The 27185-nt window shown below is 41.4% G+C and overlaps 1 protein-coding gene across 1 annotated transcript in view; it reads left to right on the plus strand.

The window, feature by feature from the left end:
• The first annotated feature begins 3234 nt into the window (after positions 1-3234).
• Positions 3235-27185, plus strand: part of MDFIC2 (MyoD family inhibitor domain containing 2) — a 105029-nt gene continuing 81078 nt past the window's right edge. The window contains exon 1 of the mRNA XM_065408266.1: positions 3235-3331. Within this exon, the coding sequence (XP_065264338.1) occupies positions 3235-3331 (97 nt within the window). The remainder of the gene's footprint in view (positions 3332-27185) is intronic.

A 27185-nucleotide genomic window follows, 5' to 3' on the forward strand; every position in this document is an offset into this window, starting at 1 on the left:
GAAAAAAAATTGTCAAATAAATTATTTGTTGTAGAATATTTGCTCACCTCTACTGTGAAGTGAAATCTAGGTCATGATCCTGCAAACACTTACACATGTGCCCAGCACAACCAGTCCCAATGAGCTGGTCTTAATGTCTCTAACCATAAGATAATTAAGTACCATTTTCATCACACAATTGATTAAAATGGCTTGACCCTACTCTTTCTATAGAGTCATTGAGAGATTGAAAGAGAATCAGTGTCTGCAAAGTAATGAACAAGTTGCCTTGCAAATGGAAATAGAGAAAATACAATGTTCCAAAATAGATACAAATTATATTTTCCACTCATATTAGTGTCTTGTCCTAGGATCTAAAAAGCACTTTACAGGTGGCTATTGTTATCTGCAGTTGACAGATGGGTAAACCAAGGCATAGGGGGTTGAATAACTTACCCAGTGTCACATGGGAAGTCTCTGGCAGAGCCTGAAATAGTAGCCAAGGGTGAAATCTTAGCCCCATTGAAATCAATGGGAGTTTTGCCATTTACATCAACGGGACCAGGATTTCACTCCAGATTCCTATGTCTGTGGTTTCAACAGCTAGAGAGTACTGTCATACTGCTTCCCAGCTTCACAATTACAGACCTAAAATTGGTGAGCCTGCCTACCTATGGGTGACTGAAATTAAGACCATGGAAAATACTTTCATAGAAAAAGTACTGAAAAGATTACAAAACTGTATTGACAATACAACCAAGTATAGGCTGTACCCCGGAGGTGAAATTGCAGAACAAACTAAAAACCCATGCTTGCAACATTCCAAAGACTTTGACCAACAATGTTATCTGTTACAGTGTAAACCAATTTCAAACCAATGATCAAACATTAAACAAACCTATGCAGAGTAATTGAACTAATTTGTGGTCCACGTTCATGTGGAAAAGGGGGTGTCAGGTTTACTGCAACATTCATTACTCAAAGGTAATGACTAATGTAGTTTCTGCAGACTATCCCCAAACCTATGTTATACAGAAGACAATTCACAATATTGCCTGCTGTACACACAAGTATATAATTTTATTGTTCAGTTTAAAACACATTAACTAATGGGATATAACAACTCTATCTTTCACGCTGCCAACTTCATAAACAATGCCTAAAGATAGAACAGCCACAAACATCCCTGGAAAGTACTCTTGGTTGGCATTAATTCATTCAGACAACTCCATTGAAGAAAATGTATCTTTTTAACTACCTGCACAGTAAAGAACATATGCTTCATTAATCTTCAACAACGCAACTTGAAAACAAACTACTGCACTCAGAATAATAAGTCCATGACTGTCATTACAAAGATACCAACCTACTACCCATAGGAATTCAGTCACCCAGAAAGCATCCCTTACAGGCAGACACATTTTTCTTGCTTTAAGAACCAGAGATAATAAAAAGGCGCACACATGAAAAGGTGCCTAAATGAGAAGACACTGAATTCTGGAAGCAAATGTTTCAGAAATGCAGGGATACCCTCTTGTGTATTTGCAGGTAGGGAGAAAGAGAGACTTTCAGATAACTCAATATTCCTAACTTCTTTATGGTTGCCATTTTCAAATGGGCCTAAAGGAGCTGGCCTGTATAATCCCTACTTAAAAACACAGCAAGGAAGAATTAAAAAGAGCAGAAGGACAGAGTAGACCCAGAAGGTCTTGAGTGGAAATCTATAATTCTCATCTAACTTTGTTGATTTCACAAAAAGAAAACAATTGCCAAAATCTTCCACAAAAGCCGATTGATCTGTTATTGACCATAATCAGGAGGGAGTGATCTAATTTGCACTTAAGTAAAAGATATTAGTCACCAAATTATGAAACTGTAGAAACAAGAATTGAAGGTGAAGAGTAATTTCTTCTTGCTATGAACACACTCTTGCAGGCTAAAACTCCACTGCTATGTTTACTGGTCTTGTGAATTGCAAAAGGGGCCTCAATTTAGCCTTGAAAAGAAAATGCTGTGCAAAATGTGCACTTCAGGGGAGAAGTTGGCATCAGTTCCTTTAACTTATTTTTCTTGAGTTAGACCTTGAGTTGGAAAGAAGTTTAATGAGCATTATTTTTCAGTTTTATCATCATTATTATTGGAGGGAAAACTCCAAGATGCTGCAACCATTTCTGGAGATTGAAGTCCTCTGTTTATCCAGAAAATATGGACAGTATGTGCAATTCAGTATTGCTTCTGTCATGTTCTGAAGATCCTTCCTCTGTGAAATTAGCAATATCTGAGGCATCAACTTTTCTGAGCTCTATGGCTCAAACTCCGACTGTTTGCTCTGGAAACACTATTTTTCTCTCCTCCTATCCTGCTTCAATATTGAATATTCAGGGTGGAGTAGGGTTTAGAATCCCAGACTATCACTTCCCACTGTTAGAGTAGCAAAACAAAAAGTGCTCCTTTATTTTTAAATTAAATTTTAGCGTAGATATTGGTTTGTAATAGAACTGGTCAAAAACAGAGAGAAAATAATGGTGAAAATTTCATTTTTGCTTCATATTGTTGTTTATGTCAAAAATTTCTGGCCATCATGGCAAGAACCTGGAGGTAGAAGTAAGTTGAAAGGAAGCTCATAAAGAATTGTTTTATTTCTCTTTGCTCCTTCTGAGTTTTGCTTTGAAATCCAAATTCAAATACACCCAAAATTTCAATAGGAGATTTAGTTGAAAATCCAGGGTTTGGACTGGTCACAATCAACCAAACCCATCAAGTTTTGCAAGGTTTAGGTCCTTGGGATAACAACTCAGCTTTTGCAATCTTTCAGCCTGATTTAGGTTATTATTACTTGTATTCCAGTAGTTCCCAGAGGCCCCAATCAGTATCAGGGGCCCATTATGCTGGATGCCGTGAAAACACATAGTAAGAGACAATCCTTACCTCAAAGAGTTTACAATCTAATTTAACACTAGATGCAACAAGGGTGTGTAGCAGCTACGCAACTGGAGATAATAAGTAAGGAGATAGAGGGTAACAGTGACAGGTCATTATATAGACCCAGTGTGAACATATCTAGATGGTTTTGAGTCATTTACACTTTGCATAATATATTTATTTATTTAATATACGAAATCACTACCTTGCCATTATCTGCTAGTTTCCCATAGCCATCACAGTAGAAGAAGATCTTGAAGAGGTATTTGAAGGAGAACAGAGTAGTAGCTTTATGGATCAGTCTGGAGAGTGAGTTCCATACATAAGGGAAGAATGCCTGAAGATTATAGATGGAGAAGTGGAGGTGGGGGCCAATGTGATAAGATACAAGAATGGAGGGACAGAGTTGCAAAGGGCTTTGAAGGTGAAGGTAAGAAGCTAGTATATGAGAAGTGGAGAAGATGGAGCCAGTGGAGGGACTTAGAATAAACATAGAATATCAGGGTTGGAAGGGACCTTAGTAGATCATCTAGTCCAACACCCTGCTCAAAGCAAGACTAATCCCCAACTTTTTTTTTTTTTTGCCCCAGATCTCTAAATGGCCCCCTTGAGGATTGAACTCATAACCCTGTGTTTAGGAGGCCAATGATCAAACCACTGAGCTATCCCTCCCCCCCGTGGTAGCTAACATGGTCAAAACAAAATCTAGGAAGATAATTATAGCAACACCATTTTAAATGGATCTGAGAGTGGAAAGGGGGTTTCAGGAAGACCAGAAAGGATAAGGTATCATCGATCAACATAGGAAGCGATCAAGGCCTGGATGAGAGCTATAGGAGTAGGGACTGAAAAAAAGGGCTGCATCTTGCCTTGGAGGAAGAAGACACAGCCTGTATGTGTGCTGCTAAAGAGAGGGAGGGAGGAAGAAGCTAATACCCAAGTTATGGGCATGAGAAAGAGGGAGAATGACTGTGTTCTTAACAATGATAGAGAAGGGGAATGAGAAGGTTTTGGGAGGGAAGACAAGGAATTGAGTTGTGGCCACGGTAAATTGAACTTGTCAGCAAGACATCCAAGAGGATGATTTAAATGAGACTTATCTACCTGGTCTAGTAGATATGTAGAGAACATGGAGTAAACACACTTGTTATATATGTAACCTGCTGTTCATGAGTTCCCAAAGTCCTGATTGTTTCCTATTTTCGGTTCTCAGTTAAAAGTCTATGGTTATGGCAGGCATCATCCACTGGTGCTGTTGCACATAGTCTCCCATGTTATTTTTCTTAGAGTGAGAGCAAGTTTGGATGCTTGAGAAGACATGCTGTGTTGTTGTTAGTTTTGTGTTATGCAAGGTTCTGCATAGAGCTCCTCACTCTTCGAGGCTGACTGGACCTCGGAGAATTACACGGGCAGCACAGGGAGCCCCTGAGGTGGAATGGGAAAGAGGAAGAGAAGAAAAAAGTTCTCTGAGTCACCCTTAATTAGCCTTTGCTTGGAGAGGCATAGGGAGAATTAATGAAATATGAGCCTTTGAGGGTGGCAATGAAGGGGAGCATATGGGGGGGGGGGAGGGGTGTGACAGAAAGGATCACAGAAGACCACACAGAGAAAGAATACAAAAACACATAGCCTTTCAAAACTACTGAAAGGTGAGATTCTGATATGGGGTAGAAAGAGGAAAAAGCAAGCATTGATATACAAGGGAACATCAATATTGATGGATTTTTTAAAAACTCTCCACTTTTAAAGACTGTTTTTAAAAGCATTTTAAAAAAATCTCTAAAGTATTTTTTAAAACTATGATTTCTATTATTATTCCCCATATCCATATATTACCATATCATTTAGCACAGAATAAACACCCATCAATTTAATTATACAGCAAAAGACAGGTGGTTGTTGTTTTCTTTGATGATGATGCACAGTAACAATAAACAGGCCTGTTATTTTGAAATTAGCATATCGGTTATTTCTTTGATGATACAACACCTGTGGTTAGAGTGCATGTTAAACCTAAGAAAATACCTTCTGGAAACATCTCTACAGACCTAAGATTTCAAATTTAGAACAACAAAAGCTCCACTCCAATCCCCTGTTATTAGAAGGAACAGCAATTAATTATTAAAAAAGGAACCAAAACATTACCATCAATCCTGCTGACAAGGGGTGCTGTTGGTTACAGTGGACAGAGACAATTATGCACATATCACAGGGCTACAGACAACTTCTGAATTACAATTACTCCAAGAAACTCACTGCAAACATCACACATGAATGTAACTGAAAAACATTATCAGAACCAGCTTAAATCATATGTTGCATTACAATTAGGGGGGGAAAGCCAGGCACCAACTTGAAAAATTACTCACCCAAGCACTTTTTATATGTCACAAAACTCCGTAATTCTGGAAACGGTGCAAAAAAAAATTCCAATACTGCACTGGGCCATGGTACATTAAGTGAGAAAGTATCTGGGCTGATTGGAGGAATTTTTCAGGTGCTTAGTTCAAGAAATGCAGATTCTCTTTTCTTGAAGAGATTAATCACTTCAGTGTTGGTAATATATGCTATAAGAGATGGTTAAACAGGACCTTGCAAGATGCACTGCAAATAGAACAAATTCCAACACAGAGATTAATGTTCCCTGCTTGCCCATCACATATGGCTTCCATGGCATTGGCAGTGGGAAGAATTCGTTCACAAACTAATTCCATTACAGAATGCTCACAGGAAGAAGAAGAAAAGGTCCTAAGGAAAAAAGAAAACTGATAGGGAAAGGAGAATATAAATAAACTGGAGAAGATTAGTGAGTGGGTTAAACCAGTATCCTTGGATCCTGACACTGAACTGAGAAGGTACCTGGATGCAGGACTGCATCTGAGTGCAATGCAGAGCCAACTGGGGCTGGATGCCCCCATGATGGGTTCAGACTGTTTCCAACTGGAGGAAGATCAAGGACTCAAGAGTGGACAAAAGACATTGTCCATCAAGGAGACCTGAGAGGAAGTCATCTGGGGCTTTGTTAGCCGTAACTAAACCTTGGATAAAATGAACAATGAGCAAAGGAGAATCTGCAAGTAGAGTAGAAGGGGAGGGAGAAAGAAATGTGGAGAATGAGATTAGAAGGAAAGGGGGAAAGGAACTAGGAGGGAGAAGATAAATGAGCAGATTTCTCCTCCCTCAAGTATTTCCTTCCCCCTAATCTTATTCCCCTCATTTTCATGAATATATATCCATACAGAGTGGGAAAGAAACCCTCCTAATCTCAGTAAAAAACAGTAATAAAATTAGAAAGAATTTCTAAAGCCCAGTCCAATTCTTCCAGAGGATTCAAAGCATTTTACAAACATTCAGTGATTAATACTCTTCTCCTGAGCTTCCATTGACAAGAATTGGAGAGTCACACATTTTAAGGAAGTAGAGTATTGGAGCAGAGTTTTGCCACGTGGACCTGATATGCCTTTGGTAATTCATGATTTCATATATCCATTCCATCCTCTCCCCAAACACCTGCTAATCAAGATCTCCAAGCCAATCAGAACCTGAGCCAGCAAAGAAGGAATCACTTAAGAACCACCAGTTACATATGCAGGGAAGACTATAGCTACCATCCAGTGCTAAAATATGGAGATACTAACAACTGAGAATTAGAGTGAGATCGTGCCAGTCCAATTCCAACAATCCATTTAGGTCACCATTTACTAATATTTCCTGTCTGATGACTTCCATTTGCAATATAACTTGGGTTGTCAATTATAGTATGCTTCAACATAACGGGCCAGATTCCACTGAAATCAGTAGAACTACACTCATTTATATCAGTTGAAGATCTAGCCCATTATCATTCAGAAATATCTCTCTCCCCCCACCCTGAGCTGTATGTGTCAATGAGCCCACAGACCTATAGAACTTACATTTCACTCTTTCACTAAATTGTTTAGAATAACTAACACAAAAAGGACATCCAGAACAGCCTAAAAGTAGAAAGGCCATGACAGATTATCTGAACATCACTTAGCATCTCTGCTATAACCCCCTCTAGCCACGTTCTCCTTCTTCCAGAGAAAACATCTATAATATGTAATGATTTAGAATTAATATCTTGATTCCCTAGATCCTTTAATGAATTCAAATACACCTAGGGAATCTAACCAAGACATCTGTTCATGAATAGTGAGAATTATTACCAAGTCCTCATTGAGAAGGCAAGATGCCATATCTTCCCAAAGCATCTCCCAACTGAGAAATCAACTGTCTCATAGCTGAAGTTCCCTGTGTCAATGTTTTTCAGCATTATGCCTTTTGGGGTTGCTTGCTAACAAGATCTCCCTCCCTAACTTATTACATCCCCCTGAAAGGAGGAAATAGAACCCAGCAAATTGGATTGTGTGCACACTACCTTTATCATATAAACTGGTGACGGCCTCAATTAATAATAATTACTTCTCCGAAGTTTCACAGATCCCTTTTTAATCATCTCTGGGCTTAACTGGTTTACCCCCAAACTCCTCTGTCTGCCAAAAAATTAACATTTCATTAGACAAATCCTAACCTACTCCCTATTCTCCAATATCCAGCCCATCTGGAAATATTATTCCTCATCAAATGTCAAGTTTGCACAATACAATGGAAAACACTTATATATGTATATAAAAAAGAAAGAATGTGTACACATATGTAGATATGTTTTATATTAAACATATTAAACACACCCACATTCCCACCCACCCCTCAACACTCAGCTAAAGATGTCAGTATCTTCACTGGTTACCATTTTACCTCATCTTCATTCTTCTCAATTCTTCTCTCTCCCTACTCCAAGCACCTGGCAGAGATTAATTTACCTCTACTGTCAGAAATGTAAACCATCAGCAGCCTGTTATATTGAAGAGGTTAAATGAAACTTTTGACAAGACTTGTGTTTAAAATCCATCTTTAGCTGATGACATGTCATCCACTAGAAGATGTGCAATCAGGATAGCAGACCTGAGAGTCTGAAAAGTCAGAGAATGTGAAGTTCTACTAGAGAATTTTTTGGTTGTAAAATATATTTTCTATTTTTGGTTGAAAGTGTGACTGTGGTCTGAACAGTGACTGTGTAAAAATGGCACCTTCCTACTCAAAAGATCTGCTCCCTCTGCGGATTCAGAGACATTTTTATTACTGTTCTCAGAAAAACTATGGAGCAGATCCTCAGCTGACTTAACCAGTGTATGCAGATTTACACCAGCTAAGGATCTGGCTTATAGGGTTTTTCATTATTATTACTTTTTATTGATGTTAGCATTGAAGAACATGTAGTCCTGGGAGGGAGGGAGATTAACACAGTCATATGGCTGGTAGAACCATTTTTTAAAAAAAGCAAAACATTAGAATAATCTTTTCCTCTAAATTTTTTGAAAATTTTTCACTAGCTCTAGTTTTGGAGCCATCAGCAGCAACGAGTCGCACACAGAGGCATAAGTGGTTGCAAAAGAGGTAAGTGTCTTAATAATAATCATATAGTCACATACAGTCGCATTACCTCCAGGTACAGTGAACACTACAGTATTATCTCTTTAGGTGGCTACCAGCATTGATGCTATTCTGGCCACATATCAATAGAACTTTTTGCTAAATTCCCTTTGCAGCCTTGCTACCTTAAAGTGTACGTCTCAATTGCACCTTATATGTACCCTTATTACCATCACTTCTCAGACTAGAGCTAGAATTTCACTCTGTATTGCACAGAGATTCCACATTCCTTCCAAGTAGCATCTTTCCCTTTGAAGCATATTTTAAGGGTGTTCACATTTAAAATCATTGCTTGAAATCATACACTTATTTTGTTATGTTCGGCGCTTTTTTTACGCTGTAAGGATGTGTTTTGGTCTCCTCCATATCACTTTTGTTTCCCATTAAATGTATTTGATTAAAATATATTATCAGGCGTATTATTCTCCAGTTCTACCTTTTGTTACCTGAGCAGGATTGATTAAATCAGCATGATGGCAACCGAACAGTGTTTAAGACTCAGTGTGACCACAGCTGATTTTTATAAAGCTGATTTTTATAAAGGATGCCAGAGGGGTGCAACTTTCTTTGGTTCAGTCATTAGTGCATTTCCCATTAAGGAATTCTAAATCAAGAGAGTAAACATATCCCAGATCAGTTTGTCTGTCAATATTGTGTTAATTTTACCTGGCACTTCTGATTAACCAGAGAACTTTAGATTGCAGCCGTGCCAGTATTAGGTGCTCCAAGGTAATTTTGACAGCCTTGTTGTAACTTGCAGCACAGTTACAATAATAATACCTTAATAATAATAATACCTTACATTTATACAGCACTTTTTATCCAGAGCTACCCCAAGGCGCTTCACTGACTATATATAGGCTTTACTTCACCCACCACCGATTGCAGCCACCTCGGGGGTGGAACAGAACAGCCTTTCTGTTTTCATCTCTGTACACCAGCTTTTGGGAGGTGGAGAAAAAAGAAAAGATATTCCCCTGTAATTTCAGGTGAAGGAATTAAGTATACAAAAGGCCAATATTCAAGATAGGTTTTAGCCAAGACATCACACCTCTGTGCTGGTCAAAATTTCTATATGGTGTTGGATGAGTGTAAGTGGCCAGGGATACGTTTTTTATATAGAAAGACAGAGTTGTGTACTCTCTTAAAGATGTTTCTACCTGCAGCAAATTGATGTGAAGTGAGAGTAGTGCCCAAAGGGCTGAATTTCACCACAATAACTTGTCCTAGAGGTAAGTGTGAGTGTATCTTTTCCATAATGTCACTTCACACAAGGCATTTCACATTCATACATGAGATTTTTATTCAGACACACACACACACATGCTCCCAGGCTGACTCATTCACATACTACTGATATAGCTTTTGGTAGGTTGCAGGTTGGTACATGCCACGCACATTCCTGTGTGTCTCAACTCATGCAATTCTAATTTGTCCATGCATGTTCACAGAAATTTGCATGACCTTCACACTTGCACAAGATACTGGGATTCCTGTCATGTGCTTGCCTCTAGCCTGTATTCACTGACAGATGATAGGGAGCTTTCACCTGCTTCCCAGAACTCACAAAAATATTTGCTTTCTGCATGCAAACACCAGCTTTTGTGATGTTAGAAGTAGTGTTTCCACATATGCTCTCTCCCTCCAATCAGAGCCTTTACAGGACTACTTGCTATCATGGCCAGAGCACATGCCTGATAGTTGGCTGCCTACAGGAGCCTGAAACCCACTTCTCTGAACTAATATCCATCAACAGTTTAACAAGGTGTCTCCCTCCATTCTTGACTAGCATCCAGGACATACCTGCGGGCCCCTATTCCCGCTTGGAAAGTTCCTATCTACATAGGTATTTACATGGCCCTCATCACCATATTGTCATAGCCCCTTGTGCTCCTTCCCCGCCCCCACCTCCCATCCAGAAATTCTCAAACTTTCTGCAGTCTGAAGCATCCCAGCATCTTTATGCATCAGGTCATGCAAAAATTCAGGCATCGGACCTAGAAGATCTCCCATATTTTCTGGAAGTCTATCCTTGATGACACAGGTCTGTGCAGTAGGTCAATGAGGCTAGACAGAGATGGAGACCCAAGGCAAATAGCTCTTTACCCATGGCACATTCACACTATGATTTAAATTACCTGAAACTGATGCTTTGCAATGTGTGAAACTTTATGAAACTTAGGGTCCATCTCCTGGCAATTAGGGTCCATCTCCAACACTAAGCAAGTCAGGGGCCCAGTTACAACACATGTAACTATGTGTAACTGGGAGAAACAGTATGGTCCATTTGTAGGGGAGTGACTGGGACTCGGGTGGCCTGGATTCCATTCCTGGCTCTACTTCTGTTGCAAATCGCTAGAGTTCTCTATGCCTCTGTTTCTCCATTCTTAGAAGGTCTTGTTGATGTAGATCATAAAGTCTCTGGGGCGGGGCTGACTATGGGGAACTACGGACCTGTCAGCCTCACCTCAGTCCCTGGAAAAATTATGTAACAGATCCTCAAGGAATCCATTTTGAAGCACTTGGAGGAGAGGAAGGTGATCAAGAACAGTCAACATGGATTCACCAAGGGCAAGTCATGCCTGACCAACCTGATTGCCTTCTATGATGAGATAACTGGCTCTGTGGGTATGGGGAAAGTGGTGGACATGATACATCTTGACTTTAGCAAAGCTTTTGATATGGTCTCCCACAGTATTCTTGCCAGCAAGTTAAAAACGTATGGATTGGATGAATGGACTATAAGGTGGATAGAAAGCTGACTAGATCGTCAGGCTCAACAGGTAGTGATCAACAGCTCCTATCAACTGTCTAGTTGGCAGCCAGTATCAAGCGGAGTGCCCTAAGAGTTGGTCCTGGGGCTGATTTTGTTCAACATCTTAATTAATGATCTGGATGATGGCAGGGACTGCACCCTTGGCAAGTTCACGGATGACACTAAGCTGGGGGGAGAGGTAGATATGTTGGAAGGTAGGGATAGGGTCCAGAGTGACCTAGACAAATTGGAGGATTGGGCCAAAAGAAATCTGATGAGGTTCAACAAGGACAAGTGCAGAGTCCTGAACTTAGGATGGAAGAATACTATGCACTGCTACAGGCTGGGGACCGACTGGCTAAACGGCAGTTCTGCAAAAAAGGACCTGGGGATTACAGTGGATGAGAAGCTGGATATGAGTCAACAGTGTGTCCTTGTTGCCAAGAAGGCTAACGGCATATTGGGCTGCATTAGTAGGAGCATTGCCAGCAGATTGAGGGAAGTGATTATTCCCCTCTATTCGGCAGTATTGCATCCAGTTTTGGGGCCCCCACTACAGAAAGGATGTGGACAAATTGGAGAGAGTCCAGCGGAGGGCAACGAAAATGATTAGGGGGCTGGGGCACATACCTTACGAGGTGAGGCTGAGGGAACTGGGCTTATTTAGTCTACAGAAGAGAAGAGTGAAGGGGGGATTTGATAGCAGCCTTCAACTCCCCGAAGGGGGGTTCCAAAGAGGATGGAGCGAGGCTGTTCTAAGTGGCAGATGACAGAACAAGAAGCAATGGTCTCAAGTTGCAGTGGGGGAGGTCTAGGTTGGATATTAGGAAACATTATTTCACTAGGAGGGTGGCAAAGCACTGGAATGGGTTACCTAGGGAGGTGGTGGAATCTCCATCCTTAGAGGTTTTTAAGGTCCGGCTTGACAAAGCCCTGGCTGGGATGATTTAGTTGGGGTCGGTCCTGCTTTGAGCAGGGGATTGGACTAGATGACCTCCTGAGGTCTCTTCCAACCCTAATCTTCTATGATACAGTACCTAGCACAATGGGGTCCTGATTTTGGTTGGAGTCTCTAGGCACTTCAGTAATAAAAACAAGTAAATATTAGTAAATTAAGGATCATCACATAGATTCTGTCTACACTACAAATTGTAACCATGCTGCAACTGGGTTCCCTGACTCTTTGGATTGTAGATAGGCCCTAAGAAAAGGGCAATAGGAAGAAAAGAGGGTATGCAGCATCTATGTCTCTGATGTTTGTATCCTGTAACATACCACTTCCTCCCCCATCCACCCCAAGTGCCTGTTTAATTCTCTTTTAATATGTAGTTTTTAAGCCGCTAATGCTGTCTCTGGGAGTCATGCTCTAAAAAGTTGTTTCCTCAGAGTTTCTTTGGTGTCATCCTTTCTTAACCATAGATACCGCCAGTAACTCAAGTAGATACAACTGCAAGGATTATTGCTGTTACTGAATATCAAATGCAAGAGACAGCAAGATGAGCCATCATGCCAAAACTGTTCAAGAAGAAATTGTTTGGCCTAAGCACTTTGGTCCAAGTTTATCCCTTGTGCAACTCCAGTGAAATAAATGGAGTTGCAACAAGGAAGAATTTGGCCTTTTATGTTTGCCTTGAACCTGAGAATGACAAACTCAAGCTGTCGTTTCCCATAGTCAAGACACATGCAATTAGATAACTTCAACAATAATACAGTTGAGAGACAAGGTGGGTGAGGTAATGTCTTTTTTACCTTTTTTTATACAAATAAAAGATATTACCTCACGCACCTTGTCTCTCTAATATCCTGGGACCAACACAGCTACAACACTATTGCATACAATATCACAGTTGAAAGGAGTCTGCTTAAATTTCTATAGTCATTATACCACTTAGAGTATAATCCCCATGTGATTGTTATGACAATTAACCCATGAATGGCCTGGCAGAACAGAACCATAAGCAAGTATCTACACACCGCACTCCAATTAGCCTCGCCGCTAACAGTGTTTTTCTATCTATCACACGAGAGCTTTGTTCACTTTGGTGTCATTAAGAAAATGGTTAAGGGGTAGCCACTAGACAACAGTTGCCTGCTGCTTGTGCCACAAAACTACAAACATGTGGGGGCAATTTATGTAAATGCTTTATAAATAATGACCCAGAAGTGACATAGGAAGGTCAATGCTATTTTCAGACGTGGCATGGCCTATAAGATTAACTCTTAACGCAAAGCGGCATTGTGCTGGAAGGTAATTTTAAACTGGCACTGATTTGAGGTGCAATTTGAAATTCATGACAGCCTATGTAAATGTGCTTATGACACTGAACAGACACACAGTATAGATGATGTGTGACATCTTAAGAGCATGTAGATTTTTTTTTTATACAATATCTTCCTTTTTGATATCATGGATGTATTCTGCTCTCAGGTTACTCTGGATTACATCTTTGGCCTCTGTGGAGTTAATAATGTTCCCAATGTAAATGTAACAGAGGAAGGAAGTTTTAAGGGCCAAGGATGCTGATCATTCAGTTTCAGTGCGAGTGTTAGACAGTTCCATCACTTTACTTATCGGGGTGGGAAATACAAAAGAGGAAAAAAGAGAAAATGGAATGAAAGGAGAGGAGGAGTTGGGAGAACATAGGAGAAGGAAAAAAGTGAAGGGACATTAATGCCTGTTTATTTTTCTCATAACCACTTTCTTAATCCTCTTCTCTACCTCTTCCCAGTCCCCTGTGCAAGATAAGAACTATCAGACACAAATGGGGACATGCGGATAATTTTGCTGCTCCTTTTTCAATGCACATTTATTCTTTAACTCCACAGGACCTTACGAATATCAAGGGAAAATAGTAGTCAGTAATAAGATAGGTTTAGATACTGCCATCCTCCTAAAAGAGACAGTGTGCTGACACTTTACGAAAACCCCAAAGGGGTTAATCTGCAGTTAGTTATAGGAAGAAGCTCTCTCATGAGTGGGATAAATATGACTAATGTGCATTTACCAGAGGCAGTTAAAAAAACAAAAGTAGAAAAACATGTATCCCTTTCACACAATAGACCCATTATTATTTCTACATATTTTGGTATCATTTGCAAATTAGGAAAATCATGATGCTTATATTTTTTCAATCATAGTTACAAACAGAAATTCTACTGTGTTGAGTCAAAAACTGTCCCCTTGCTTCAGCTATATTATGTCCAGTAGATAAATCTAATCTGGAGCTTTTTTCCCTCCCTCCACCTCATTTAGCAATGAGTATATCTTTTGGATGAATTAGAGAAGTCCTTTCATTCAGTAAAAGTCCATTGTTTTCAGTTCGTCCATTATGTATAATTGTTGTCTTTGACTCACACAGATGCTGGCTATTTTTCATGGTTAATTAAATCAACATTTCTCCACTGTATTTAAATGTATTTAGCTCAGTTTTAACACCCTGTGTTTTATACCTGGTCTATTGTACATTTATACTCTGTAATAAGCTTGCCCACATTAATCGTTAAGTTAGCCCTTGAATACCCACTTTGTCTTTTTTTGAACTAAGTGCATAATTCAGCAATTCCAGCAGAGGGCAGTCAAGCAAGAATAATCACTTCTGCTTAAGCCTAGAAACTATAATGTTGTTTCCTTATATTTTTCAAATCAAATTAATGTCCTAATGCTCTTTTTTTGACAAATGTATCTTTGGCAGTCCAGCTCACTACACACACAGCTTACTATCTAAATCTGAATAGGAGTCACTGTATTTCCAAGATAACAGACAAGGTATTTATAAAATATTTCTATATTAAGAACTAGAGTCACAGATTCAGTGTTAACAACTGATGTTTGTATAACCTTCCTGCCCTCTTTATTCCTCAATATAAATCGGTTTTATATAAATAAACCTTCAAATAAAAGATTGAAACAAATTGACCCATCTAGCAGTTATCTCCAGATTTAAAAAAATCTTACACCAAAATTTTTGCAATAAGAAAAGAATTGCCAATTAAATATGCTTTTTCTCCTGTTTGAATTTAAGTCCCGAATCCTGCAAACACTACTGTACATGAGTACCTTTACTCCTGTGAATTGTCCTATTAATATTACTTATTTGTGTAAGTGTCTGCAGGGATTGGGTCCCAAATAATTTTTAAAAATGCAAATAAAAGTGGATTATAAAGAGCTAAATTTTACCCATCAGTATGGGAAATGTGTGTAATATTTAGATGATCTGTTGTTTTAATTTTCTCTTTGAGCAGACCGAGAGAAACTCAGCCAATTTAGCCCCAAAACAGAAAATTATAGTGATAAGACTGGAAGGGTCTCTTTAATGAAGCTAATGTGAATTTTAAGCTTATGTGGGATAGACATTACATTGGACATTCTGCAATAGCTCCCCACTTCCCAAACAGATATTTGTCGACTTTACTTTAAACAGATATTTGTCGACATGGGTTTCTTTGCATGAAACATTAAAGCGGACTGATTTTTATAAAATGTTGAGCATCCACCCTCTGACTATCAGGCCTCTTTTACAATGTCTCAAGCTGAGCAACCAAAATCACTAGCTACCTTTGGAACTCATGACCAACGTAATTTCTACAAGCAGCATGATTGACTGTATCCTCACCATGATTTGCAATTGTTCACCAATAGCAAAGACCAGGTGAGGGAAGATGGGTTGTCCGTTTTGTGAACGGTGCAGAACATTTTTTCGTACCTCTGAGGTCATGGATGCGATTCTAATCTCACTCACCAGCAGACTTTGATGGAATTTACATCAGCATAAGTGAGATCAGAATCAGACTTGTAATAGCATCCTGATATTTAACTTTATTCAGGCTGGCCCCTGCCCATCCATTCTCGCAGTATTTCCACCAGTTCTGCGTATACTCTTAATTTCACTGGAACGCAGATATTGAATTTGTTCACAGCTCCCCAAGGGAATGAGTTTTTCTGGTGTCTGGGTTTATGGCTATCTTAGACTAGCAATCAGCTTTCTCCTTGAGAAGGAGCAGCTTTTTTGTTCTACCAAACAAGTTTCTTGGCTCCAAGTGAATTCTGCTTCATGGCACAAATGAGTGCCTCCTCCTTATCCCAGGAAGACTTAACCTTAAATTCTGCTTTAGAGATCAAACTTTGTAGAATAACTACATTGAATTATAGAGTTAGAAAGCTGTTCTAAACCATGTGGGGACTCCCCCTAAGCCAAGGGTCTTCTGTGGTGGTGAGATCCACTAGCTTTGCATCCGAAGAAGTGGGCTGTAGCCCACGAAAGCTTATGCTCAAATAAATGTGTTAGTCTCTAAGGTGCCACAAGTACTCCTGTTCTTTTTGCGGCTACAGACTAACACGGCTGCTACTCAGAAACCTAGCTTTATACTGTATGAAGAGGCCCACGGTTTTGATTCAGGCCCATCCTTCTATATTAACTTTTTATAGAAACCTGTAAACAACATACAAAGCTACTGTACAAAGGATGCTTTTATAGCAATGGTAATTATCAGTCCAAGGCTAGTTTTTAAAACCTGCTCCTGAAGTGCTGGGAACATTAAACAATTATTTATGAACACTTGAAACATTAGCTGTTCCACTTGAAACCATTGGCAGGACTTTAATAACAGCCCCAGCAACCCCGTGGAAGTAACACCAAGGACTCTCCCTCTAGTCTCAACCCCTTTATTATTTTTTTTATGCTCCCATGGCTGTGCCTCAGAATGCTACGGTTACAAGAAAACCCCAGCACTAACCTGTGTATGTTTTTCTTTCTAAACCTCTGCTGAGGCTTTCTATTCCCTTCTTGACTGTTCTGCTTGCCTTTGCTTTCCCCCATGCTTCTTTCTAAATAGAGCTGCTCCTGTATAATGCTCAGCTGGGGTGCTGCCTTCCCACCCTCACAGGACTCAGACAGATTTGCACATCAAGGCGGCTAATTGACACCAGGTTAAATAGATTTCCTAATCAGGACTACAAACTCTTTGATAAACCAACCTCCCCCCCCCCCACACACACATTGGTTTTATTTATTTTTTAAAAACATAATCTTTCTGTACAGAGAGGGAAAGGGGAGTTCAATGACAGAGACCATTCAATGATGCCAGACGAGGGGACAGGCTGTTTTAACTCACATTTAGTAGGTAGATCTTTTCTTCCAGAGGACTAGAGATGTTTATGATGATATATTTTTTAATTACAGTATCTAGAAGCCCCAACCGAGATCAGGAACCCACTGCACTGAGCACTGTATAAAAACATGGTCCCTGTTCTGAAGAGACTATATTCTAACTAGAAGAGACACACAGAGGGTGGGAGGAAGGAACAGTTATTATCCCCCGGTACGGCTGGGGAGCTGAAGGACAGAGCGAGTAGGGGCTAGATTCACAGTAGGGGACTTGGGCTGAACAGATTTTGACTTTGGGGACAGGAAAACATTTCAATATCTTAAAAATTCTCCTACAAAGGGAGAACCATTTCCTACCTCTCTAATAGGCATTTGCTGGGGAGAAAGATGTTTTGTTGTTTATGTCAGAAATTCTCCTAACTATGGGAGGAAGAAAGCCAAGCAACAGGCACTTGGGGAGAGAATACTAGTAAGGAACCAAGCCCAGTGAAAGGTAACGTTCAATCAGGTCTGTAAAGAAAAGCACACAGGACTGTGTTTAAAAAATACGTGAGAGAGAAAAAGTAGAGAGAGTCTGGAAGACATGAATGCCTAAGGAAATGCACATTGGAGGAATCTGTGAGTAAACAGGCATATGACTGCCGGAGAGAACGTACACACAGAATTTCACAATTTTCAAATCATGCATCTTTGTTGTTCTTAAAATAATAAATTAGAAATATTCCTAGATTTACACATGGGGAAACATCACACACGCAGTGCTACTACTTGTTCAGACAATGGCCTCACTCCTACAAGCTCACTCATTCAAATGGACCTCTGTGCCTGCGCAGAACCCCATGAAAATCTTACCACTCATTTCAGTGGGAAGAAAATTAAGCCAATTATAAGAGCTTTGGAAAATCCCACCCTAAAAGTCCCATGAAGGAAAATGATAAGGCCTACTGTTGTTTGAGGCTTATACAAAGGTACGCACATTAATTATCATGCACCCTGTAGCCTATTTTAAGATGGCTGTTAACTTGCAAGAGTTACAATGGCAAAACAGTGTAAAAATATTTTATTATATTCAGTGATATTGCTAAGAGCAAGAGAGAAAGACGCATTTGAAAGTGGCTCGCAGTCATTTATATACCTCCTGCCTCCATGCTAGCCATTTTTACTTGCAATAACCATGCATCAGTACCTTCGTTGCATTACCGTATAACTCCTTTTCTCTTTTATGGTCCTTTGTGGACACATTTTCACCTGCTTAAATCTCTACATACCTACAAGGAAAAATATGTGACAGATTCACATGAGTACTCTGCACTGTAATAAATATAACAGAGACACACAAATGTCATCACAGCCCTCAAACAAAGTTTCACTAGCTCCTTCTACAAAGACACATGTGGCTTGCTGGAAATGCGTTAGGCAGACTGAGAAAGCCTATGGATCCAAAGCTTGTTTTTTATCCGAGTTGTTACTCAGACTGTGATGACCTTATTTGAAGGATTGTCCCTCCCTTCATTTGGCTGTTTGGTGTTATGCTGCTTATTTCCCTAAGGAGATGTAAAACCCAGTTTGCTTTTTTTGAAAATGTGAGAGAGCTTAATTTTCTCACTGCAACTCTGGAGTTGAACCATTGTTTTTAGAAGGCTGCCAGCAACTGACTTAAGCAAGTATCTGAGATTTTACTTCATCAGCAGAATGAAGGGCCCTATGAAATCTAGTCAGTTAACACTCATCGAAAACATGCGCCATTGACTGACGGAGGCCACATTGACAAGTAGGTCGTCGCGCAGACCCCATGCGTAGAGGTCGGCTGCGCATATTCCTTGGCCAGTTTGGAACCTGTTCAGCAGAGTCCAATAGTGATGTGGCAGGTCAAATCCTGGCGGTTGAATGGTCGGATCAGTGACAAGGAAACCATGCCAAACATCTTCAGCCTACCACTCACTGCATCATAGGGTTGGTGCTGACAGATTCCTATCTGGCAGTTGAGGCCACAATGGATGCCTTAAGGTAACGCATGCTCTGAGGTGACTGAAAATGTCCATGTACAATGGGAGACCTGGATTGGCAAGTAGTTTTTCCACCAGTTTGGCTGTAGACTCTATGCAATGAATGTATGGAGGGGCTATGTTGCTCAGAACTGGTAGCCATGGGATAGCAGTGGGGCGCAGGGTGCCTGTGCTGATACACATGGTTGAGTTCAATTTGACGTTAACCAATTTAGTGTGAGGTGAACGACACCACATAGGGGTACAGTATTTTGCTGAGGAATAGCACAACGCCAGATGTGTGAAGGCATCCAAGAGTTTGTCCATGAATCATGATTACAGATTACAAATATCACAAGTCTTATGCCATTCACAACACCTGCACTGGTAAGCAAAATAGATTAGGGGAAAGTTGAAACTAGCTGCTAGAATGCATATCAAATTTGGCTGAGTCAGAGAAATTTTGCTTGTTACTGAATCACTTTAACTAGTTTTAGTCTTGACTCAAACCAGAAGGAACTCTTTTGGTTGAATTACAATGGAAATCTCTCTTCTCCTGGGACTCTGTATCCAGCTGGTGGAAATACTGTGAAAATGGATGTAGTACATCAACAGGAAGTACAGATGCCTCAGCTAATATATATACTAGAAATGTGGCAGGGGATCCCATCAGCACTCATTTCTCTCTGAAGCAAAATAGTTAATGTTGACATATCCATTATTAAACTTTAGAGTAAATGCTCCATTGAAATGTATGGGGGAAGTTCCTGAAGCTGTTTCAATCACTCCAAGGGTAACAAATACTACAGTATCAGAGGGGTAGCCGTGTTAGTCTGAATCTGTAAAAAGCAACAGAGGGTCCTGTGGCACCTTTAAGACTAACAGAAGTATTGGGAGCATAAGCTTTCGTGGGTAAGAACCTCACTTCTTCAGATGCAAGTAATGGAAATCTCCAGAGGCAGGTATAAATCAGTATGGAGATAACGAGGTTAGTTCAATCAGGGAGGGTGAGGTGCTCTGCTAGCAGTTGAGGTGTGAACACCAAGGGAGGAGAAACTGCTTCTGTAGTTGGATAGCCATTCACAGTCTTTGTTTAATCCTGATCTGATGGTGTCAAATTTGCAAATGAACTGGAGCTCAGCAGTTTCTCTTTGGAGTCTGGTCCTGAAGTTTTTTTGCTGTAAGATGGCTACCTTTACATCTGCTATTGTGTGGCCAGGGAGGTTGAAGTGTTCTCCTACAGGTTTTTGTATATTGCCATTCCTGATATCTGACTTGTGTCCATTTATCCTCTTGCGTAGTGACTGTCCAGTTTGGCCAATGTACATAGCAGAGGGGCATTGCTGGCACATGATGGCATATATAACATTGGTGGACGTGCAGATGAATGAGCCGGTGATGTTGTAGCTGATCTGGTTAGGTCCTGTGATGGTGTTGCTGGTGTAGATATGTGGGCAGAGTTGGCATCGAGGTTTGTTGCATGGGTTGGTTCCTGAGTTAGAGTTGTTATGGTGCGGTGCGTGGTTGCTGGTGAGAATATGCTTAAGGTTGGCGGGTTGTCTGTGGGCGAGGATTGGCCTGCCTCCCAAGGTCTGTGAAAGTGAGGGATCATTGTCCAGGATGGGTTGTAGATCACTGATGATGCGTTGGAGAGGTTTAAGCTGAGGACTGTAGGTGATGGCCAGTGGAGTTCTGTTGGTTTCTTTTTTGGGCCTGTCTTGTAGCAGGAGGCTTCTGGGTACACATCTGGCTCTGTTGATTTGTTTCTTTATTTCCTTGTGTGGGTATCGTAGTTTTGAGAATGCTTGGTGAAGATCTTGTAGGTGTTGGTCTCTGTCTGAGGGGTTGGAGCAGATGCGATTGTACCTCAGTGCTTGGCTGTAGACGATGGATCGTGTGGTGTGTCCGGGGTGGAAGCTGGAGGCATGAAGGTAGGCGTAGCGGTCGGTGGGTTTTCGGTATAGGGTGGTGTTAACGTGGCCATCGCTTATTTGTATGGTGGTGTCTAGGAACTGGACCTCCCGTGTAGATTGGTCCAGGCTGAGGTTGATGGTGGGGTGGAAGCTGTTGAAATCATGGTGGAATTCTTCCAGGGTCTCCTTCCCATGGGTCCAGATGATGAAGATGTCATCAATGTAGCGTAGGTAGAGAAGGGGCGTGAGTGGACGAGAGCTGAGGAAGCGTTGTTCCAGGTCGGCCATAAAAATGTTGGCATATTGTGGGGCCATGCGGGTGCCCATAGCGGTGCCGCTGGTCTGGAGGTATATATTGTCACCAAATTTGAAATAATTGTGCGTGAGGATAAAGTCACAGAGCTCAGCAATAAGTTGTGCTGTGTCATCATCAGGGATACTGTTCCTGACAGCTTGTATTCCATCTGTGTGTGGGATGTTTGTGTAGAGAGCCTCTACATCCATGGTGGCTAGGATGGTATTTTCTGGGAGGTCATCAATGTATTGTAGTTTTCTCAGGAAATCTGTGGTGTCACGGAGATAGCTGGGAGTGCTGGTGGCGTAGGGTCTGAGTAGGGAGTCCACATATCCAGACAGTCCTTCAGTGAGAGTGCCAATGCCCGAGATGATGGGGCATCCAGGATTTCCAGGTTTGTGGATCTTGGGTAGTAGATAGAATAACCCCGGTCGGGGCTCTAAGGGTATGTTGATTTGTTCCTGTGTTAGTGTAGGGAGTGTCCTGAGTAGATGGTGCAGTTTCTTAGTGTATTCCTCAGTGGGATCTGAGGAAAGTGGCCTGTAGAATTTGGTATTGGAGAGTTGTCTGGCAGCCTCCTTCTGGTAGTCAGACCTGTTCATGATGACAACAGCACCTCCTTTATCAGCCTCTTTGATGATAATGTCAGGGTGGTTTCTGAGGCTGTGGATGGCATTGCGTTCTGCACGACTTAGGTTATGAGGCAAGCGATGTTGTTTTTCCACAATTTCTGCCTGTGCACGTCGGCGGAAGCATTCTATGTATAGGTCCAGACTGTCATTTCGACCCTCAGGAGGAGTCCATGTGGAGTTCTTCTTCCTGTGTTGTTGGTGGGAGGGTATCTGTGTATCAGTGCGCTGTTCAGTGTTCTCTTGAAAGTATTCTTTGAGTCGGAGGCGGCGAAAGTAGGCTTCCAGATCACCGCAGAACTGTATCATGTTCGTGGGGGTGCTGGGGCAAAAAGAGAGTCCCCGAGATAGGACAGACTCTTCTGCTGGGTTGAGTGTGTAGCTGGATAAATTGACGATATTGCTGGGTGAGTTAGGGGTACCCCTGTTGTGGCCCCATGTGGCAGGTAGGATTTTAGACAGCTTACGGTCCTTTTTCCTTTGTAGAGAGGTGAAGTGTGTAATGTAGATCTCCTGTCTTATTTTAGTAAAGTCCATTTGTGTGGAGGGTTGGTTATTTATGAAAGTCTCCAGGTTGGAGAGCTCTTTCTTGATGTTTTTCTGTTTGCTGTATAGGATGCTGATCAGGTGGTTCCTCAGTTTCTTTGATAGTGTATGGCATAATCTCTCACTGTGGTCTGTGCAGTATGTAGATAGCAATGGATTTTTCACCTTCAGTCCATTTGGTATGATGTCCATCCGTTTGCATAAAGGAGGTGCTGTTGTCATCATGAACAGGTCTGACTACCAGAAGGAGGCTGCCAGACAACTCTCCAATACCAAATTCTACAGGCCACTTTCCTCAGATCCCACTGAGGAATACACTAAGAAACTGCACCATCTACTCAGGACACTCCCTACACTAACACAGGAACAAATCAACATACCCTTAGAGCCCCGACCGGGGTTATTCTATCTACTACCCAAGATCCACAAACCTGGAAATCCTGGATGCCCCATCATCTCGGGCATTGGCACTCTCACTGAAGGACTGTCTGGATATGTGGACTCCCTACTCAGACCCTACACCACCAGCACTCCCAGCTATCTCTGTGACACCACAGATTTCCTGAGAAAACTACAATGCATTGATGACCTCCCAGAAAATACCATCCTAGCCACCATGGATGTAGAGGCTCGCTACACCAACATCCCACACACAGATGGAATACAAGCTGTCAGGAACAGTATCCTTGATGATGACACAGCACAACTTATTGCTGAGCTCTGTGACTTTATCCTCACGCACAATTATTTCAAATTTGGTGACAATATATACCTCCAGACCAGCGGCACCGCTATGGGCACCCGCATGGCCCCACAATATGCCAACATTTTTATGGCCGACCTGGAACAACGCTTCCTCAGCTCTCGTCCACTCACGCCCCTTCTCTACCTACGCTACATTGATGACATCTTCATCATCTGGACCCATGGGAAGGAGACCCTGGAAGAATTCCACCATGATTTCAACAGCTTCCACCCCACCATCAACCTCAGCCTGGACCAATCTACACGGGAGGTCCAGTTCCTAGACACCACCGTACAAATAAGCGATGGCCACGTTAACACCACCCTATACCGAAAACCCACCGACCGCTACGCCTACCTTCATGCCTCCAGCTTCCACCCCGGACACACCACACGATCCATCGTCTACAGCCAAGCACTGAGGTACAATCGCATCTGCTCCAACCCCTCAGACAGAGACCAACACCTACAAGATCTTCACCAAGCATTCTCAAAACTACGATACCCACACAAGGAAATAAAGAAACAAATCAACAGAGCCAGATGTGTACCCAGAAGCCTCCTGCTACAAGACAGGCCCAAAAAAGAAACCAACAGAACTCCACTGGCCATCACCTACGGTCCTCAGCTTAAACCTCTCCAACGCATCATCAGTGATCTACAACCCATCCTGGACAATGATCCCTCACTTTCACAGACCTTGGGAGGCAGGCCAGTCCTCGCCCACAGACAACCCGCCAACCTTAAGCATATTCTCACCAGCAACCACGCACCGCACCATAACAACTCTAACTCAGGAACCAACCCATGCAACAAACCTCGATGCCAACTCTGCCCACATATCTACACCAGCAACACCATCACAGGACCTAACCAGATCAGCTACAACATCACCGGCTCATTCATCTGCACGTCCACCAATGTTATATATGCCATCATGTGCCAGCAATGCCCCTCTGCTATGTACATTGGCCAAACTGGACAGTCACTACGCAAGAGGATAAATGGACACAAGTCAGATATCAGGAATGGCAATATACAAAAACCTGTAGGAGAACACTTCAACCTCCCTGGCCACACAATAGCAGATGTAAAGGTAGCCATCTTACAGCAAAAAAACTTCAGGACCAGACTCCAAAGAGAAACTGCTGAGCTCCAGTTCATTTGCAAATTTGACACCATCAGATCAGGATTAAACAAAGACTGTGAATGGCTATCCAACTACAGAAGCAGTTTCTCCTCCCTTGGTGTTCACACCTCAACTGCTAGCAGAGCACCTCACCCTCCCTGATTGAACTAACCTCGTTATCTCCATACTGATTTATACCTGCCTCTGGAGATTTCCATTACTTGCATCTGAAGAAGTGAGGTTCTTACCCACGAAAGCTTATGCTCCCAATACTTCTGTTAGTCTTAAAGGTGCCACAGGACCCTCTGTTGCTTTTTACAAATACTACAGTGGAAGGCTTGGTTCTCTGCCTCTGCAATCCTCTCTTGCTGATGTGTCAGGGTTCCAGTTGGCCACCTGCAGGGGTCAGGAAGGGATTTTCCTCCCTCAACATATTCTGGAATTTTATTTATTTTGTATCTCTTTCCTCTGAAGCATCAGGGGTGGCCATGGCTGGAGATAGGACCCAGAATGGCGAGAGCCAGGGTTCGGAGGTGGCACTGAGCATTCTCTCAGGTGCTTGGCTGGCTGGTTCTTGCTCACATGTTCAGGGTCTAACTGATTGTCACATATGGAGTTGGGAAGGAATTTCCTTTGGGTCAGAGTGGCATTGACCTTGGGGGGGTTTCACCTTCCTCTGCAGTGCATAGATGTGGATCACTTGCCAGGATTATCTGGGTATATCTCACGTAATCACTTCTCTGCCATTGTAGAAGCCTCAGGCACTGGAGCACCTTTGTCTCTCCTATTTTCTCCCAGTTGCACATAATTGTCTCATCTCCTGTGGGCTGTATCAATGTTGGTTTGATTTCAGTTGTTGGGTTTAGTGTGAGGGTGCTGGGTCGTTTTGGTGGCCTATGGTATAAATGCAGTCAGATGTAGATGTGGTGGTCCCTTCTGGCCTTAAATTCTATGACTGTCTTTGGCCTTTACCCTCCAATCAGGCAGATCCTTGTATCCGTGTGCAGTCCAATGAAGACAATGGGGATCCACATGGGTGGAAGGGGCTGCCTGAATGTATCTGACTGTAGGATTAAGCAGCTATATGGCTGCCAGTAGCTCCTTGTTGTCTGCTGTTTTAGCACGTCCATAAGAGCATGCTTCAAGGCCTATCTATTGTTTTGGGCTTTCCCCAAGTGATTGTAGGGGAAATAATGTTCTGGGTGGATATTATTATTATTTTGTTTTGTATTACAGTAATGGCAAAAGGCTCCAATCATTGTTCAATGATAGGCACTGTATAAACACTTATTACACAGACAGTGCCTGCCCTAAAGAGCTTACAATACAGAAAAGAAGGTTACAACAGAACAAAATAGGTGGATGAAACAAACTCATAGAGTAAAGAGGTGGAGGACAAATTAACAGTAATTCCAACATATGTTAGGGTAATGAATTGTAGTCACTGCTTACCTCTTGCCCAATCACTGATCCTACTGTTATTTTGTATGTTTTTTTAACCAAAATAAAAAAGAGTAAGACACCTAGATTATTTTCTAGATGCCTTGGAGAAATCAAAACATCTACAATGTGTGGAGCAGTTTGATTTCCAGTTATGAAATGTGTATTTGGCTCGGAGCGCCTTGGAGTCTGAGTAAAGGTTAAAAATTCATAAATAATATTATTCCTGCAACTTTTGCAAAAATCTTTGAAAGATGAATTTAGCAATATGTGGCTTTTACGGGTATTGCATTAAACAGCAGGATTTCCATATGGCGTGAATCTGCTCGATTGTATTGAAAATGGGGACTTTGTTCCAAATTTCTATGCCATTCTGTCAGTGTGTCATGAGCTACCCACAAGCCTTTGCTACAAATGAATGTGCCAAGTAAAATAATCTTGAGTTTGCCTTCCAAAGGGAAAATACTGGTACTGAGGTTTGAAATTTCCTAGCCCCCAACTCCTGGAAACATAGAGATTTGCAGCAAGTTCTTTTATCAACAAAGGGTTAAATGAAAATGTGTCATTTTCATACTAATAATGTGTTTTATATTGAAATTTGTTCTTCCCATCTTTTCTTTTTCGTATAAGTGTTGGTGTGTATGAGTGATATGAGGATAAGTTTGCTAGGGCAATTACCCATTATTGTTGAGTAGCTGAGTAGTCCCTTGAGCAAACTCATGCATAATTTGTTTGTGCATAAGATACAGCAGAGCTGAGGCTGCAGTATCTTACATGCCCCAGCTTATGGGAAAATGTAAGTTTTTTTCTCACTATTATGCATTTCTTCCCCTATTGTTTGAACTCAGACCATCCTTCTTGCCCCCTTGATTCTGCATCCCATCATGGAGCAGGATTTTCATAATAAGCAGGTGCAGGTCAAAAATACATTATACGGGGGAGGGGGGTGAGAACAGTGAATTTCTCCTACAAGATACATCACAATATTCATGTCCAAAAGCATCAATAAAGCCCGTAAAATGAGTCCTACGCTAATTTATTCATGGTGTCTCATCCTCTCTGCATATCCTTGTTATCTAAGGAAAGCACTGTTGTCTGCAAAGTTGAGGTTACTTTTCTCAACACAAGTATGAAATGGTCTTGGATTAGATAGTGATTATATATCAGACCAATCCTATGTAAAATAATTACCTGCTTTTTTTAAAAACTCTGACCTTTTGCTTTTTGACA

Source organism: Emys orbicularis, chromosome 7, assembly GCF_028017835.1.
Source record: "Emys orbicularis isolate rEmyOrb1 chromosome 7, rEmyOrb1.hap1, whole genome shotgun sequence".
Lineage (NCBI taxonomy): Eukaryota > Metazoa > Chordata > Testudines > Emydidae > Emys > Emys orbicularis.